This window comes from Ascaphus truei, chromosome 1 (genome assembly GCF_040206685.1).
Source record: "Ascaphus truei isolate aAscTru1 chromosome 1, aAscTru1.hap1, whole genome shotgun sequence".
Taxonomy (NCBI): domain Eukaryota; kingdom Metazoa; phylum Chordata; class Amphibia; order Anura; family Ascaphidae; genus Ascaphus; species Ascaphus truei.
In genome coordinates, this window is record NC_134483.1 from 70,837,360 (window position 1) to 70,856,131 (window position 18,772).

General features: G+C 43.3%; 1 protein-coding gene across 3 annotated transcripts in view; it reads right to left on the reverse strand.

Annotated features, from left to right (window-relative positions):
• The window catches only part of ANKRD55 (ankyrin repeat domain 55), a 136,895-nt gene that overhangs the window by 12,230 nt on the left and 105,893 nt on the right, over window positions 1-18,772 (reverse strand). For all 3 annotated transcript variants that reach the window (XM_075589242.1, XM_075589250.1, XM_075589258.1), the window contains one exon: window positions 12,820-12,921. In XM_075589242.1, the coding sequence (XP_075445357.1) occupies window positions 12,820-12,921 (102 nt within the window). The remainder of the gene's footprint in view (window positions 1-12,819; window positions 12,922-18,772) is intronic.

Here is an 18,772-nt window from a genome sequence, read left to right on the forward strand (position 1 = left end):
GGGCTGAGTGACCATGGACTCAGCCTTAGGCTAGAGCAGGCCTGCACAACTCCAGTCCTCAAGGGCTGCAAACAGGCCAGGTTTTCAGGATATCCCTACTTCAGCACAGCTGACTCAATTAGTGGCTCGGTCATACTGAGCCACTAATTGAGCCAGCTGTGCTGAAGTAGGGATATCCTGAAAACCTGGCCTGTTTGGGGCCCTCGAGGACTGGAGTTGGGCCGGCCTGGGCTAGAGCACTCTCATTTATTCATAGAAGGATATCTTTTTGCTCATGTTTTTGTATTGAAAAAAAAAAATGAGACTCAACGCACTTCACAATTACAGTATAATATAGCCTGCAGTATTCAGTACTGTATATATTATTTTACATGAACAGTTCCTACCCCATAGGCCCAAAGTCACAAGGAATAGACATTAATACAGTATTTGAACCAGGTTCAACGCACCGGGGATTAGTTACCAAACATAACAAATAATAAACACAAAAATTTAAATGAGCCTCTAATAATATTAAAAAAGTACTTTTAATAAATCAATATAAAACAGTCTAATAGACCACACATAAACACGTTACTAAACAAATGACAAAAGATAAAAATATATATACTGCTTCCCTATACTAGGAGCAAGCATTCATACAAATACCATATGTATAGATACCCTGAGGTAACACACAGACACTTAATGCAATACTGAGCTGCACAATATATACAGACTCAGACGCTGGGCCAAAAAACTGCAATGGGGGAGGCAGGCACTCACCAGGGTAGCGCAAACTGAACCACAAGCAGGAGCAAAGGCGTTCGGACAGCCCCAGCTGTGGAGGTCACGAGAGGTCACTCTCACGCGCTGCGCTGATTGGCTGAGGCGGTAGCTGCACACCAGGAAGTGCGGACTGTTTGTATCATCTCCCCGGCTGGGGCTGTCCGGAGTCTGAGTCTGTATATATTGTGCAGCTCAGTATTGCATTAAGGGTCTGTGTGGTACCTCAGGGTATCTGTTCATATGGTATTTGTGTGAGTGCTTGCTCCTAGTATAGGACAGCAGTATATATATATTTTATCTTTTGTCATTTGTGTAGTACCATGTGTTTATGTGTGGTCTATTAGACTGTTTTATATTGATTTATTAAAAATACTTTTTAAATATTATTAGAGGCTCAAAAATGTTCATTCAATATGTGCATCAATACAATCGGCACACTGACAAGTGATTAGCTAAACTGCACATCGATCCGTTCTCCTGTAATCGACTGTAATAGATCACTTGCTCAGGGTTATTTAATTCAGTTCTTGCAAAGCATTCTGGCAATGTAGTCCTGAAATATGATTGACTGGGCAGTTACTAGATACAATTGGTGCCCTGCTAGAGAGAGAGGGCGGGGCTCAAGAGCCAGAGCCTGTCAGAAGGGAAAGGGGCTGTCACTTTGGAAATGCTTTCTACATTAGAAACATTAAAAATGTCTTTAAAACATTCTTTTTTTTTTTAAATGCTACAAGTATTTTCTCATAGTACAGAACGGATTTATTAAGCTGCCTCTTCTCCTTCCTCCATCTCACCTCAGGACTTTGCTGACTATTTCAAGGAAATGTGTAATCCATACATTAGAACATCCCCTCTGTTTCCTCCTCCCACCCTACGAGCTTCCTAACTCTCCTCCTGCATTCCTTGACACTTTTTCCGCTGTCACAGAGGAGGATGTGTCACTTTTGATCTCCTCTTCTCCATCTACCACCTACCCTCTTGACTTAATTCCCTCTCATCTCCTAAGACCTCTTGCTCCTTCTATAATACCTACTCTCATAGAGATTTTTTAACTCCTCCCTCTACTCAAGTACCTTTCCCTCCTCCTCCAAACATGCAAAAGTCATACCATTACTCAAAAACAGCAAGTGTGACCCTGCCTGTTTCTAACTATTGACTTGTCTCTCTCCTGCCTTTTGCCTCTAAACTCCTTGAATGTCTTGTATTCTCTAGGCTGATCCATTTTCTCACCACCTATTCTCTCCTAGACCCTCTACAATCTGGCTTCCGCACTGCTCGCTCCAATGAAACAGCCCTCACTAAAATAACTAATGACCTCCATGCTGCCAAAGACAAAGGTCATTACACTCTGCTCATTTTACTCGATCTCTCTGCAGCACTTGATACCGTGGACCACCCTCTCCTCCTTCACATTCTCCAAACTCTTGGTATTCGTAACAAAGCTCTATCGTGGATCTCCTCTTACCTCTCCCATTGTACTTTCAGTGTCTCTTCTGCAACACCTCCTCCTCCTCCTCCTCTATTGATCTCTCTGTGGGGGTATCCCAGGGTTCTGTCCTGGGATCTCTTATCTATTCTCTGTACACACTCTCTCTAGGTGACCTAACCACATCTCTGGGGTTCAAATATCACCTCTATGCTGATGACACATACATTTTTTTCTCAACCCCTGACCTTACACCTGGTGTACAGACCAAAGTTTCTGAATCTCTCTCTGCGATATCATCCTGGATGGCCCTCCGCCGACTTAAACTCAACATGTCAAAAACAGCTCCTCATATTTCCTCCCAAACCTGGCCCCATTACCTCCTTCCACATTACTGTTGGAAGTTCTGTCATACACCTAGTAGTGCAAGCACGCTGCCTAGGAGTCACACTCTCCTTTCACATTCAAAAGTATCTAAAACCTGTTGCTGTTTCCTCTGCAATATTACAAAGATACGCCCTTTCCTCTGTTGCTCCACTGCTAAAACTCTTACTCAGGCCCTCATTCTCTCCCGTCTTGATTACTGTAACCTCCTGCTGTCCGGCCTTCCTGCCTCTCACCTGTCTCCCCTACAATCTATCCTAAAAACTGCTGCCAGAATCACTCTACTCTTTCCAAAATCTGCTTCAGCGTCTTCCCTGCTGAAATCCCTCTCCTGGCTTCCGATCAAATCCCGCATCTCACATTCAATTCTCCTTCTCACTTTTAAAGCTTTACACTCTTCTGCCCCTCCTAAGGCCTCGGGCATGATCAGCGCTTATGCGCTCACCCGTACTGAGCCATGCTGCTGCTCGGCACTGAGCCCTTGCAGCCGCAATGAGAGCGGCTTTAGCAGTGGCTCGCACACGAGTCAGCACGCTTGGGGAAGCGTGTGTCTGACGGAGTCTTGAGATTTTCTTGCTTGCCGGAGCGCAAGTCCAGTCACGTGAGCGGTTCGCCCAATAGGGCGAACCAGCTCCGTGAGGTCACTGGCCCGCCCCCTGACGGCGCGCTGTGTAAGGACAGGGAAAGCACCGCTTTCCCTGAGCCTCAGCGTGCCTCAGCACTGTTTGGGGCACTATGTCCCAGGCCTAACATTTCAACCCTACTTTCTCGCTATGCACCATCCCGACTCTTTTGCATTCCGCTCAAGGATGTCTTCTTTCTACCCCTTTGTATCTAAAGCCTTCTCCCGCCTTAAACCTTTCTCACTGACTGCTCCACACGTCTGGAATGCCCTTCCCCTCAATACCCGACTAGCACCCTCTCTATCCACCTTAAACACACCTGCTTAATGAACCATACGAGTAGCTCCATGGCTGATAATTAACACCTGATACATTAACCTTAACCCCCTGCAGACGCACTTACCAGAATTCCCTCCTACTGTCTCTGTACGTTATTCCTACCTACCAATTAGGTTGTAAGATCTTCAGAGCAGGGAATCATCTTCTTAAATGTTAATTTTTATGTCTGAAGCACTTATTCCTATGTTTGTTATTTGTATTATTTGTTTATTATATGATTGTCACGTGTATTACGAATGTGAAGCGCTATGTATATTAATGGCGCTATATAAATAAAGACATAATACATACATTGCGGGGAGCGGTGAAGCGTGTGAAGGAGCGGTTGAAGCGTGTGACTCATAAATGAACCAATGACACTTCGGCCATATTTACTAAGCAGTGCTAAGATGTAAGGCTCCTTAAATCCATTGACTTGAACTGGCGGCTTATGGCTCCAAGCTTAGCACCACTCAATAATATCTATTCACAATGTCTCTTATCAGGATAAAGATAGAACTTTCTGCCTATCTCATGATATGAAACTTTGTGAATAAATGTAACCTTAAACACCAGGCTCTATGTTGTGTTGTGTGCTACCTTCCACCCACTTGTCTGGCTGCAGTACAGATTCGCTGCATGTTCAGTAGCTCTGATGAGGAAGGTTTGAGCAGCAGTGTAGATGTATGTTATTGATGTATTCCTGAGAACAGTGTGTGCAGTAAAAGCTTTTTGATTCTCTGTTTCCCTCATACAAATTTGCACTTACAAACCACCTTGGCTAGGCACTTGTCCACTGCACTCTTACCCTTTTCCACTATGTCCATAATGTTATGGACTCAAATATCTCAGAGATTGTAAACTAGGGATTTATTTTCTTATCGTGAGCTTTTAAGTTTGAGGTAGGTGTTGTATTGCAACTCCCTGTAATGCCATCTCTTTTCGCTAAAGTGCTGCGTATATAGTGCTATTTATATGGTGTCAATAAATAGATATTTCCTTCCCTCAAATCCTTATCTCACTGCAACAAAGTGCTGGGAAGGTGGCAATCAGTGTTCAGGAAGAGGTGGAGCGACACTTGTGCTGGTAGGATTAACCGTACTATGAAAGCTTGAACAATATACCCGGCTAAAGTGGGTACTTGCCAACATGCAAATCCAAGTGTACTGTATGCCCCAACATCAAGTCAAGCAGACAATGAAGTGGTAGACTTCTACCATGAAATCAACCAACTTAACAACAAAGGAACAAACTATGTATATAATATAGATCAGATTAGATCACAACACTGCCCCACCCCCTTTCCCGTTTGACCATGCTTTTTAGCCTATTTATTGTGTGGTCCCTAGCAGGTATGTGACCCCTGAAGAAGGTCCTCCTAAGGATTGAAACATCAGGCCTGTGTGCATTTAGGATAAATGTACTTTTTCACTATATCTGATCTGAACAAGCTGGTGAGGATGCAGAGCTTGTCTGCCAGTAACGAGGGTTTCACAGTCTGCTGAGGATGCAGGCAGACCAATCTGCAAGGCATAACAGTTCCCAGAGGGATTGCCTGGAAATTTCTGGGATGGATTACCGGACCTCAGATAAGAATTTTTTAATTATAGATGTTCTGTATTATGCTATGTTCGGTTTGAACTGGTAATTAGCTTAGCTAACCACTCGGCTAGTCAAGAGCTGTTATGTTTTAGTCAGTCTCCCTAAAGTGGAGTAGGCTTTTTGGTTCATGGTTTTATTTTGCCTTAAAGGGACGGTGTGCCTAATATTTCTGGTTACTTGTGTGGAAAATAAACCCCGAAACGGATAGTTACAGCACAAGTACAGCGTGTGGATTCTTTACTGACCTTGCTGCGAGGCCGTTCTGCCACAATCTGACTCCCATTTGTATATCTGCTAAACATTAGACTCTCTGGGATTTTCTGAAGACCATGTTAGATTAAGTTATAGCATACAATTAAACATCCATTTAAACTATAAGAGATTTTTTAGTTACAGTATATCTATTTTTGTTCCCATGCCATTAAATTATCACATTTTCCAAATGCATAGTTACAGTTACATGTGTCCATCAAGTTATAAATAATAATATAGTTTGCTCTTGTATAACGCTGCTAGTCTTACGTAGCGCTTTACAGACATTTTTTCAGACATAGTCCCTGCCCCATAGAGCTAACAATCTATGTTTTTTGGTGCCTGAGGCATAGGGAAATAAAGTGACTTGCCCAAGATAACAAGGAGCCGACGCCAGGGGTTTCAAGCAGGTTCCCTTGCTTCAAATCAAACTCAGTGCCAGTCGGTGTCTTTACTCACTGGCTCTTTTTCCCAAGTTCAACCTATGCTAAATTTAGACGACAGATACATTATCTTATATCTCCGAGGTGGGAAACCCTGTCGCCATTCGCCACTTGTGGCGAATTGGCAACCAGAGTTTGTCGAATTGTATTTGGGAAGTAATGGGAAACGAGCGTGGTGCCATGCACGAGTGCGGCGGCAGCAGCAGCGGCGCCCGATTGCAGCAGTACTGCTGAGGGGATGCACCCGGACAGTAGCCGGGAGGCGAGTGGAGGAGAGAGAACCAATGAGTGCACGGTGGGGGTGGAACACACACCCCAGTGGCGACCGCTCCACAGACTCCTGTTCCGGTGTTGTCTGGCAAGGTAAGAAGCAATACAAAGCTGGCTCAAGAGATGATCATGATATTGGGGGGATGGATGATGATGATGGGGGGGTGATGATGGGGAGGAGGGTGGTGATGGGTTGGGAGGGTGATGATGGGATTGGGGGTGATGATGGGATGGGGGTGATGATGGGAAATGCCATGATGATGATGACGAGGGGGGGTGAGATGCCATGATGATGATGGGGGAAAGGAGATGATGAGGGTGGTGTGAAGATGATGACGATGAGTGGGGGAATGAGATGATGATGAGGGGGGTCAAATGAGATGATATGATGATGAGGGGGGGGGGAATGAGATGATGATGATGGGGGAAAGAGATTATGATGATGAGGGTAGTGAGGAGATGATGGGGGGAATGAGATGAGGATGAGGGTGGGGAGGAGTTGGGGTGGGGGGGAAATGAGATGATGAGGAGGAGGGGGGAAATGAGATGATATGATGATGGGGAGATGATGATGGTCTTTTTCAATTTGAACCATTTTCATTGTTTGCGTCTGACTCAGTTGTAACTGAGTAATCAAAGTGTTCATGTTTTGAATAAACTTGTTCAAACAGTGTGTTTTACATTTTCGAATGCGCAACATAATCCCTCAATTTTTACAAGGTGTTGCTATTTTCACTTCTCATTTGCCACACCTGTGGCTACATTGAAAAATAGGTTGCCCACCCCTGCTATATCAGTACTTACAGTATATTGATCCAGAGGAAGGCAAACAAAAAGCCCCAGTGACATATCATCCAATGATATCTCATAAATGGAAAAATAAATTCCTTCCTGACTCCAAGAATTGGATTACTCTCTGGATCAACATTCTTCACATGTATACTTATTTGGTATATCCCTATATACCTTTCCTTTCTAAAAAGATGTCCAACCTTTTTCTGGTACCAGGAAAGAAAGAGACCAAAACGTTTGTAATGTTAGGCGTGCACAAGGGTTAGGGTAGACAATAGACAAACAAAATTGGGGTTGGCTGCAAAAGACACAGCAAACCCCCTAGAACCCCTTTTGGTGCACTCTCCTATATAAGTGTCACTCAATCTGACACAATGAAAATGTGACTGGTAAATGGGACTAAATGGTTCTTATGTGAGAACCTCTTATAAACAGCAGTGAAAATTTGATGAAATAAAACACTTTATTTTATATACTGACATTAATAAAAGAAATGGGGTATACCGGCATATAAATGACAAAGACACTGTACATACAGTAAACACAAAGTCAGGGGTAAATATTCTTCAATTCATCAATTTTTCATAAGGTGCACCAAAAGGGGTTCTAGGGGGTTTGCTGTGTCTTTTACAGCCACCCCCAATTTTGTTTGTCTATTGCCAACCTTTTTTTGAACAAATCTATTGTATCTGCCATCACAGTCTCCATGGGTAATGCATTCCATATTTAACTGCCCTTGCTGTAAAGAACCCTTTTCTTTGCTGCTGGTGAAATCTCCTTTCCTCCAACCTTAAGGGATAACCCTGAGTCCTTTGTACTGCCCGTGGGATGAATAGTTTTATTGAAAGATCCTTGTACTGCCCCCACATATATTTATATACCGTAGTTATCCTTTCCCCTCTTAGACGCCTCTTTTCTAATGTAAATAAATCTAATTTAGCTAGCCTCTCCTCATAAATTAGATTGTTCATCCTCATTATTAATTTAGTGGCTCTTCTCTGCAAATGCAAGTTTTCTCATATAATAATTATTTAAAGATATTATTAGCCTGGCATTTGACAAATATTCCTAAGCATTTTTTTTTTATTGGGTCTGATCCTTAAAACCAACATATCATATAGTGCCATAGTACATAATCTATACAGCAAATGTTAATAAATCTAACACAGTTCATCACAAGAATTAAAAACAAAATGCATAGACTTTTGAGGAACAAAATATGTTGTTAATTTTAATTATATGTAGCCAGGTCCCCGTTGGTTCCCCATACCTCGATGCGGGGAAAGGGGGAGTCTGCGGCTGGCTGCAGAGGCGTGCGGGGGCCACCGGCGAGGCGTGTGGGGGCCCGGCGAGTACAGGGAGCTGTGGGCAGTCAGAGGGGCAACCGGGTCGCTGGAGTTCCGCGGCGGTACTGATCAAAGGGCGCCACCATCTTGTAGATGTTCGCGCATGTGCGTTTGAGCCTTTGCGCATGCGCAGTGCCTCAGTACAAGTCCCAGCAACCTCAGGGGCTGCAGGTCAAACAGGCGCGAATGGCCGTTAGGACCCCTGGAATCTCGGGGAGCCAAGAGATACATTTGGCTCGCTCAGCACACCACGCCAGTCGGGAACAGGATGTAGAGGAAGAAGGTAGTGTCCAGGGTGCAGTGCTCCGCTGGATTAGACCAGAGTTCCCCCCAGGTCCAAGCTAGTCCCGACTCCCTGTAGGTTGTGTGTTCTGCAGGGAAGGCCCATAGGTAGGGACGCTTCCCCAGTACTGCATAGTGTCAGGGACACAGTGACAGACGCTGTGCGGTGACTTGCGGCTTGTGGTTGTCCTGGTCTGGACTGACACCAGGAGAGGTACTGTACCACGTGCACCAACGCCCATACACACTGTGGGTAGCGTTACTACAAACACACACACACACTTTTGGTGGGCCTGTCTGTGGACACTAAAGGGTTAATTGCCCAGGCACCTGCATACTTTGGGGGTTCCACAAGGATGGTGTTACTGTGGGGTGGAGTACTGTGTGGGTGCGTCCTTGTATGGCCTTGTTATTATCTACGTTATACATTATATGCTAGCAAATATAAGTTAGCCATACTGTGTGTGCGTATTCTTATCTGTTACTGGTGGGTTCCTGTGAGAGGTTATCCTACTGCGTTAGAATCTCTCTCAGGTGGAGGTGCTGTGTGCTAGCGAACGTGATCACCCAGGCTCCCAGTGGCAGAGGATCAGGCCTCCTGTTTGCCACTCAGGCACAGCAGCATGCGTAGTCCCTTAGGTCAGGGGAAAGAGGGCTACATATACTATTAATGAATAACTGCTAATTGTGATTATTAAAATTAAACTGTCATAATCATTGTTACTGAAGAGGGAATATCATTATATTGTTGTTAACAAGACATTTAGCTTGCTGCAAAGAACAAAGGGTAGACTCAAGAGAAATGTAGGACAATACTGGAATGCTAATGAATGTTAGGAATAGCGTCTAGCAGAGCATGCAGTGTCAAATACAGTAGGCTTAATTAATTAATATTGCTGGGGGAAAAGCTAGAGGAAAACCAAGATCAAATGGTCTGTACATAAACAGGAAGACTAGAGAATGGAAAAAACAAGTGGGGGTATTCAATGTTGTGTATTTCTTTACTTTTTGTTTAATTTTTGTGTTTTTTTAGTGCACTGCAAATATCTTGTTGCAATTGGTTTATTTTTTCTAATATTTCCTATTTCAATTTTGACATTACCACATCCAATAATTGTTGCTTCAGGTATACCCACATAGGCCCAGAAGAGATAAGATATCGGGGCTATGTACCTGTTCTGTTTTAGAAATAAATGAAAAGTGTCTATTGCATAAAATAGTTATTTATTCACCTAAAATCAATACCGGCCTATATGTTATTAGTTATGTTTTTACATTTGGTGCACACGTTTTCTTTATTGTATATGTGCGTCCTGTTAAAATAATTGTACATAAAACTTAAATATAAGATATGTAATAGATACTGTAGTTGCATTGGAGAACAAAACGGCATATTGAATTGAAGAGGGTATCAAGTTTGCTAAGGTAGGTTTGGGGTGCCGAGCCATATACTATGTCCCCATAGTCGATAATTGGCATTAGCATCTGCTGTGCGATACGCTTTCTGACCAGATGTCTTAGGGAGGATTTGTTTTTGTATAGTACACCTAGTTTAGCATAGGTTTTGGATGTCAGGGTATCAATGTGCATCCCAAATGTTAAATGGGAGTCAAACCATATGCCCAAGTATTTAAAACTAGTAACAAGAGTTAAGGTGGTATTAGTGTTAGTTCTGATCTGGAGCTCAGTCACTGGAAGCTTTAAAAATGTAACCTTGGTCCCAAATACTATTGTTACAGTCTTGTCAGTGTTTAAAAACAGTTTGTTTTGGGAAATCCAATTTTCAAGTCTCAAAAAGTCAGATTGAAGTATGTGTTCAAAGTCGGAGAAGCTATGGCTGTGTGCATATAGGATTGTGTCATCTGCATACATGTGTATTGAAGCTTCCTACAAGCTGTGGGAAGATCATTGATGAACACTGAGAAGAGTAAAGGCCCCAGAACAGAGCCTTGCGGGACGCCAAGTGATATCCAAGGGGTTGGAGTTAGAGCCTGAGATAGACACATGTTGGGATCTACCTGATAGGTAGGAATTAAACCAGTTTAAAGCATGCTTCCCTATAGAGATCGGCCTGTAGTTTGAGACAGTGTTTTTGTCCCCACTTTTGAAGATTGGAACAACTCAATTTAAACTTTTCTATCCCACAAAGTGGTCTGCAGTATAGAAAAGTGGTAACCCCCTGTTCTTTTTCCTTATAGGTCATTATTTTTGCTATTTATACTACAAAACTTTCCCATAACAATAGGCATAGTACAACATCTGGGTTTTTACAAACCTCTGTGGCTCAGAGAAATCTGAACCGCATCTAAATACCGCGCGCCCAAGATAACAGACCAAAACAAAACTTTCAGTTTTCCTCTGGCTAATAAGAAATTACTGCGCATCTGTTACTAGAAGCCATTCTTTTCTTCTGCTGTGCACTGCACTGTGTAATGTATGAAGTCGCTCACCCCTCTTTTTTTTTACAGCTTGAGGTGTGCAGAAAAGACTAATCCTTTTTATAAACGATATGCTGTTCAGCTGCTTCCCAGGTTGGAGAAGATTTTAGTTCCATTCCTAGCACTTGCTAAGGGAAGTGGCGGGTTTACAAATCTGCCGCCCATAGGCACTTACCTTGGTGCCGCCCAGGCCGCCTCCTCCTTCATGCCACCAAACTCTTTCAGCATTGCGGCGTCAAATGACGCTGCGTCGTCACATTTCTATGGCAATGGGACATCACATGGTGTCACATTGTCATGATAATGTGATGAAGTGGCACCAATTGATGCCGCGACGGCACGTTGCCATGGCAACGTGACCCATGTGAGGTCCGCCACGCCATGCGACGTCACAGCTTCATTTCAAGCTGCGACGCTGAAGGAGGAGGAGGGTGGCATGAAAGAGAAGGTAAGAACTTTACAGAGGCCCCACACTCCCCCCCGGCAATCAGTGGAGAAGAGAGCGGGGCCTCTATATATGGGGCAAAAAAAAGGAGGAAATTTGCCACCATAGGCCTGGGCCTATCAGGCCAGATGGGAAATCCGCCACAGGGTGGGGGACCCTGTATTGTGGAATAGGGGCATTATCTCCTTGTGATCGTGATACTATTTTAGGGGGCATATGTATGCTTTGTTTGCTTTGTTGGTTATTTGAATTTAGTGTAGCTGTTCATGGTTTCCTTTAATCTGTTGGTAATTGTTTGACTGTGTGTATCGTTAAGATAACTGTAAATAATGTACGGTATTGTTTGATTTGGCAGATCATTTTAGTTGATTACTACTATGTGTATATTTTACATCAGAACCTATAAATATACCAACAATATTTTATTATGACTTGTTACAAATGTGTTCTAATTTTCCATGTGAGACCCCCCCCCCCTTTCTTCATCACTAAGGATGTCTAGTAATGTGAATATGTTTGTACTGTTTCCCATTTATACAGGCATCTGTATGCATAATTATTGTATTTGCCAGATTATAGGGCGACCCCGAAAATAAGGTGATTCTCTAATTTTAGAAGCAGCTGTAAAGATAACAGTTTATTCACACTCTCTGTGTCTGTCACACACACACACACACACACACACACACACACACACACACACACACACACACACACACACACACACACACACACACACACACACACACACACACACACACACACACACACTCGCTGTGTCACACACACAAACACACACTCACTGTGTCACACACACACAAAGACACACTCGCTGTGTCACACACACACACACACACACAAATACTCGCTGTGTCACACACTATCATACACACTCACTGTGGCACACATACAAACACACACTCGCCGTCTCTGTCACACTCGCCGTCTCTGTCAGTCACTATCTGTATCTTTCAGTTTGACTTTCCTGCTACAATCAACATGGTTGCCCAAGGCCCCCAAGGTGAAGCCTCCTCCATATAACTCTCCTACCTAATACATCCGACTGCTGATTGGCTAACTGGTGCTGAATATACATGATCAATTACATAATTAATTGAATTGGGAAGCAAAACACCAGTTTTTATTTTAGGAATTATTTCTATTTTCATATAGTCCACATAATGCCAAAATAAAAAACCCATTTAATTCAGGGAAAACCAAACCAACAAATTGTTTGATACCAAAATAAAAACCATAACTAAAAATTCGTGTTCATCGTCTACCTCTAGTTGTGAACACTTTTGGGGCCATATAATGTCCAATCTGTCTTCAGTATCAGTTTAGAAGATGGTATGTGCAAAAACCATCTCAAAACATGTTGTGCAGTTGGCACCTAAATCCTAAATGTTTATACTATTAGCATTACTTACTTGTCTTAACACAGTGATCCGGTATCGGAGCCAAGTTATTCCGGGCTAGGTGAAATGCTTTCATTTTTGGATTTTCCTTGGAGAACTGTTGTGAACGATGACCTGTGAATACAGAGAAATATTATTGTAAGACACTTGATAATATCTAATGATTTACAAATTCTTACACGGTGATGCTATGCTACGGCATAACACCTCTTAGTAAATATGGTCCATTGGACTAGATCCACTCAAGGTCAATATTGCTGTTTTATTTTTTTAGACTTGGTATTTACTAAGAATTATTTATTCATAAATAGGTTTGTGATAACAATCCTTATTTACATATCTGAAAATTGCATTAACAAAGTGTTAAATAATGCTAGTGATAAAAATAAGCGTTTACACACAAGAAAAAACAATCTGCGCTACCCAAGTAACTAGGTTATGTGATTTGTGAAATAGGTCCAGAAAATGTGAAGCTTTATAGGTGAAAAGCAGTATAAAGAAATAAATATTAAAAGGTGAATAATGTGATGTGACACAGATACAAGTGTCCAATTGTTACCAAAACAATATACAAGTTGGGTTAACAACACAGTTCAGCTGTGGATTAATCACTCCATGGGTTCAGTATAGACCAAAAAAGTGAATACTATAGCCACACTAAATAGAGTCTCAGTTCAGAGTCAATGAAAAATATCAAAAACACATATGCAGTAGTTACGAAAGCGATTTGTGACTTTATTCCTGATGGATCAGATGTCCATATTGACCAACTAGATCGCCAAACTAGTTAGCCGGGGTCGGCTGCTGCTTCATAGGATGGTTCCCAATATCCATGGTAGAAAAATCTGAACACGAAGAAGAGAAGCGCATGCTCCCATAGTGCGAACAAGTTGTGTTGGGATTAATCTCCAAGATCATGGTGCAGCAAGGAGCACTCAAATGTTAGACGTGTATCAGGGTTAAAACAAATAACAAATTCAACGGCAAATTAATAGGTTTTGCCCTTACAATATGTCGCTAGATCAACAGCATTTTATGAAGCAGTGTCTGTTAGCCCGTCCCCGGTGGCATCTCCCAGTTGTTCCTCCGGTGTGATCCTGGGCTACCGCCTTTACCTCGTGTGTCATGGGGGCGTGTCTGCGTCAACAGCGTAATGCGTAAAGTTCGTCCCCACCGACACCACTACATAATGCTGCTGATCTAGCAACATATAGTGAGGGCAAAAACTATTCATTTACTGTACGTCATTGAATGCATTATTTGTTTTAACCCTGATACAGTTAACATTTGAGTGTTCTTGTTGCACTATGAACTTAGAGATCAATTCCAATATAATTTGATCGCACTATCAGAGCAAGCGCTTTTCTTCGTTTTCAGTTAACTCATAGAAATCTGCATTACTCAGTGCTAGTGATGTAACTGTGGGAGGTGGAGGATTCTGCTAAGGGGCATGCGCCACCCTGGCATCTCTGCCTCTTAGCATATCGAGCCCACCCGCTGTCCAGGATCCGCAGAGTCTGGGGCAGGGCAAATGGTTGTTAGCCCAGGACGGAGGTACTCCAGTATAACTACAGTACTCCTCCTGTTCTAACACCTTGGCATCCTTGAGGCTTTCAACTCCGGGTCCCGAGCAGACTCAGTGGCGCCAAACTTGGTAGCCATCTGGTCTCTCGGAACCGCAGACTTAGAAATCCCACAGTCACATACACATTGGTACAAGCATAACATTTATTAAATAAAACCTTTAATAAAATTCTCTTTGCTTATGTGTCTTGTGTATTAACGGGTCTAAGTCTTCTGGTCTGGTGTCAAGGATAGAATAAGAATATATGTTCCCTACTCTTACCAGCCTTATCCCTGGCACACTGCACAACCCTGACTTTACCTTTCACACAATAAAAACCTTGCAGTTTTAGGACATAGCTGAAGCACCCACTGAACCCTTATACCAGGTTCAGGGTGACTTGGGCATAAACTGGGCATCCACCCTTATGCTCGGGACCCAGGGACCATTCTGGGGTTACCTTGATCCCCCTTGCCCTTTTTACGTTTCCTGTTTGTGCTGAAGCAAGGAACCCTGGTGGTGAGTCGCAAGAACGTTCCCAGGGTAGGATTTTGCCGGAGCACTGTGCTTCAATGTGCCCGAGAATCTTACCTGATTCCCGAGTACATCTTTGGGGTATCCCATAACTCGCGAACCCCGCTACATAGCCACAATCTGATAGAAGTGTCCCCACAAAATCCACCCTCAAACTCCCAGCCTCGCAAGCTCCGCTGGCCAGCACCCCTGGGAAGGCAAAAATACTGAATTGTTGCATCATTTACACACAGTCTCAGTGATGCATATACGACAGTTGGGTCCAAGAGCTGACACTCTATGGCCGTTACACACCAATCAGAGGTAACCATGTGGGCTTAACCTTTATTATTGAGCCTGGTTACTCCCTCACCGTCACAATGATTTACCCTTTTGATGCCCAAATGTACTGATGTATTGCAAAGGACTGCCTTCAGACACTAAATGGGTTAACATACTGCACAACATAAACACCCGACATATAAAATGAAAAAAGCAGAAAATCAATATGTGCAAATATTAAACCTTTAGTAGAGTAGACCATGCGGCAAGCTAATCATGGGTTAACCATGTTTAGCGTGTTACGCTGGCTTCTAAGTGGTTAATATATTAAGTTCAACATTGTTAATATTAGTTATTTCTATGATCTATTTTAGGTTGGCTATTCTTATTTTACTTATGTCTATAGTAGACAATTATATACATAGGCACGATAGGCCTCATGCCAAGCTGTGGTTGGTGAAAAAAATAAATAGGAGATTTTATTGTTGGTGGCCCAATATTACAAGGTAATAATAGCACATGAAGTGACTAACCGTTAATCCTAAATGTGTATGCTCATTTGTATACACCACTGTTAAAAATAGCACTATATATCAAACCGGTACAAAGCCCTGTTGCAGGGACAACACAACAACACGTGGTTATCTGAATAGGTTTGTTTATTCAAAGAAGTGTCCAGTTATAAAGTGTCTTGCTCACTGGGACAGTGGTTTAGGAGTGAAAATGATGGGTGCTGCTTAGGATCTTTGGATCTTTTTCTGTAGGCTTGTTTATTCAGCCACAAAAACATGGAACCCCAAAGAAAACCCCCCATCTTAGAAAAGTCTCACTAAATAGTCCATAACAGGGCTTTACCCTTTTCCCAGAATGGGCAGTTCAAGTCCAAGAAAAGCACAAAGATCAAGGGTAAGTGTCTCCCTGTAAGATACCTTGCTGCAGGCTTGTCTCCCTCCAGAGTTTCAGAATAAGCTTCCCTGACTCAGACAGGAACCCGGGACCACTGGGAGCCCTGGGTTCTTATAGCCCCTTAACGAGGCAGATGGGACATAGTTAATTAACCAAGCCTTTTCTCCAGGTGGGATTAACCAGGTCACTGCTGGACTCCAGACGTATACATAAGTCTCCTAGACATAGTGTTGGGATAGTCAATTCACCCTGTCACAAGTCCGTTATCACTGCTTTAGGCACGAAATGATGAAAATATTGCCATAAATCGTATTTAACTCCAATTTATTTTATTTAATGACTTTAACTGCTATCTCTGTGATTAGAGGACCATTTGGATTGTGCTTCCCACATAGGCAAGGCCCACTCCAAATATTTACACTTACAACTTCATAGCCCCTCCATAAAAGGGCCCAGAAAGCGTCAATGGCATTAAAGGTGTTAATGCTACATTTCAATATTACCTTGATCTATTGCATGTATATTGTAATGGGGTATTTCTTTAAACCTTTAGGTCTATTAGTTATGGCTTGCAGGAAATGATAGGGAGTGGCGGTTGGAGCTCGACGGAAATAGTGTGGAGGTTGGAAGGTGGGTGCCCTGGAGTTGGTGGTTGGGCAAACCTTGTGGCTTGGAGATAAGGATAGAAGTAGGATTGTGTATTTTTCAGTGTTAATAGCAAGAAGGTTGGAAGAGACCTGCATGTTGCACTGCATGGACAGATGTCTGAGCAGAAAATAAAGAAAAGCACCCCAGTTCCCAGGTGTCCTGTATATTTGCGAGGGACACAATAAAGGCCAAAATCCACAAAGGTTTGTTTATCCAGTGCTAATAAAATACCATCATCAAAATCAATAACGGCTCTTATTTTCCCTGAGGTTAATTGATATCCACAAAGCTAATTATACTCAAAAACAACAGCCCTTGTTTAATTCCTTAGCTTAACGTTAAGTTAGCACTACCTTCTAACTTAAAATAACATGGCATTAAGCATCTGGAAGTGAGTAACGCCAAGTTTAGCTACTGTAGGACAACTAACGTCACATTAAATCTCTGCATTACCTTTAACGGACTGTTGTGGATATGCATCGTTATGGGGTGAACACCCCCTTTGCATATTATTAACACTAGCATCTGTTAAAGCTAACGCAACGGCGAAAACACCATAACACTGCGTTATTGAGCTTTGAAGATACGCGTCAACGTTTAATGAGGTGTTACTTAAGTTAGCGCCTTGCATGTGTAGCCCCCTGTAAACAGCACGGGCTATACCTATCTTCCTCCTACTGTGGTAAGTCCTGTTAAGGGCAGGCACCAGTAGTTATCATGGGTTCTCCCCCTTCCTAGCCCTGCCCTGAGTGGTAGACGCAGGCCCCTGACTCTGCTTCAGGCACGAGACAGAGGGGAGGCTCTGCTGACATCATGAGGGGTGGGGCTGACACTATATTTAGCAGCCGCTCCTGTAAGTGACAGTTCTGTTAGTCCTGGGCGAGTTCGAGTCCGGTGCTGTCCGAGGAGTTGGAGGAGACAGTGCGGTCTCACCTGCGAGTCGTGCAGGAGCAGAGAGAGGAGCGGAGAGACTCAGCCACTTTGAGTAGAGCTGATAGCACAATAGACCCGGTGGACCAATGCCCCTCACCCCGCGGCTGGGGGTGATGGGGAGAATCCAGTCTCCACCCAGAGGCTAACCTTTGAGGTGGGCTGTGGGGTATTGATGCCCCAGCCCAGCCCATCCTGTCGGAGGAGAGACTTGGAGGAGAGGAGAAGAGGAGAGGGAATACCGGAGCGTTGCTGTTGTTGTTGTGGCTGCTGGTCGCCACTACATTTGGAGTCGCTGATCTGACCAATAAAGAGACTATACTTTTATACAGAGACTGTGTTGTGAGTTTGGAGCATTCAACCCCATGACCAGGGAGGTTCTTCTATACAGGTCCTATCCCATATTCCTGGGATTATAGAAGATGGAGGCGCTGCACCACTAAGAAAGCATGGAGGCTACCACCCCAGAAGCCTGGTCCTGTCTCCCCAATAACAACGTGGGAAGTTCAGGCCCTCCTGTTCCACGCAGGTATGCACCACCACTACGCATGTAATCTGCCCTCACGCACCCTAGACACCACCGATGAGTCTGGGGGGTGGGGGGGCGAATAAGGGTTACACATGGATGGGAGGGCAGTATCTATAAGTATAAGGCCCAGATCTACAGAGCTCCATTGAGCTTCATAGTAAATGGAGCTCTGTAGATCTGGGCCTTATACTTATAGATACTGCCCTCCCTCCAGGAGAAACCCTCAGATCTTTTGCCCGAACCAATCTGAACTCTGGACCTAACTGGATAAATAGAAGTTGATAAAAGAGGAATAAAGAGAATAAAGGACAGTCACATTCTGGACAGGACTAGAATTCATCAGTCAGGGCAATACTGAACACTGCATTAAATATGTGATTTAAGAAGGAGCAATCTATGCAATATTCTATGAGTGTTTAAAAAAATAAAAATAAATAAAGAACCCAAAAAGTGGTTTAGTCAGTGTAAATTCTGTGGAAGTATTTGAAGATATTTAAGTAATAATCCCCTAAGAACAGGGCATTACTGGCCAATAATGCCCTGACTGGAAGTGTTGAAGGCCCGAGGCGAAGCCGAGGGACTTTAACCCAGCC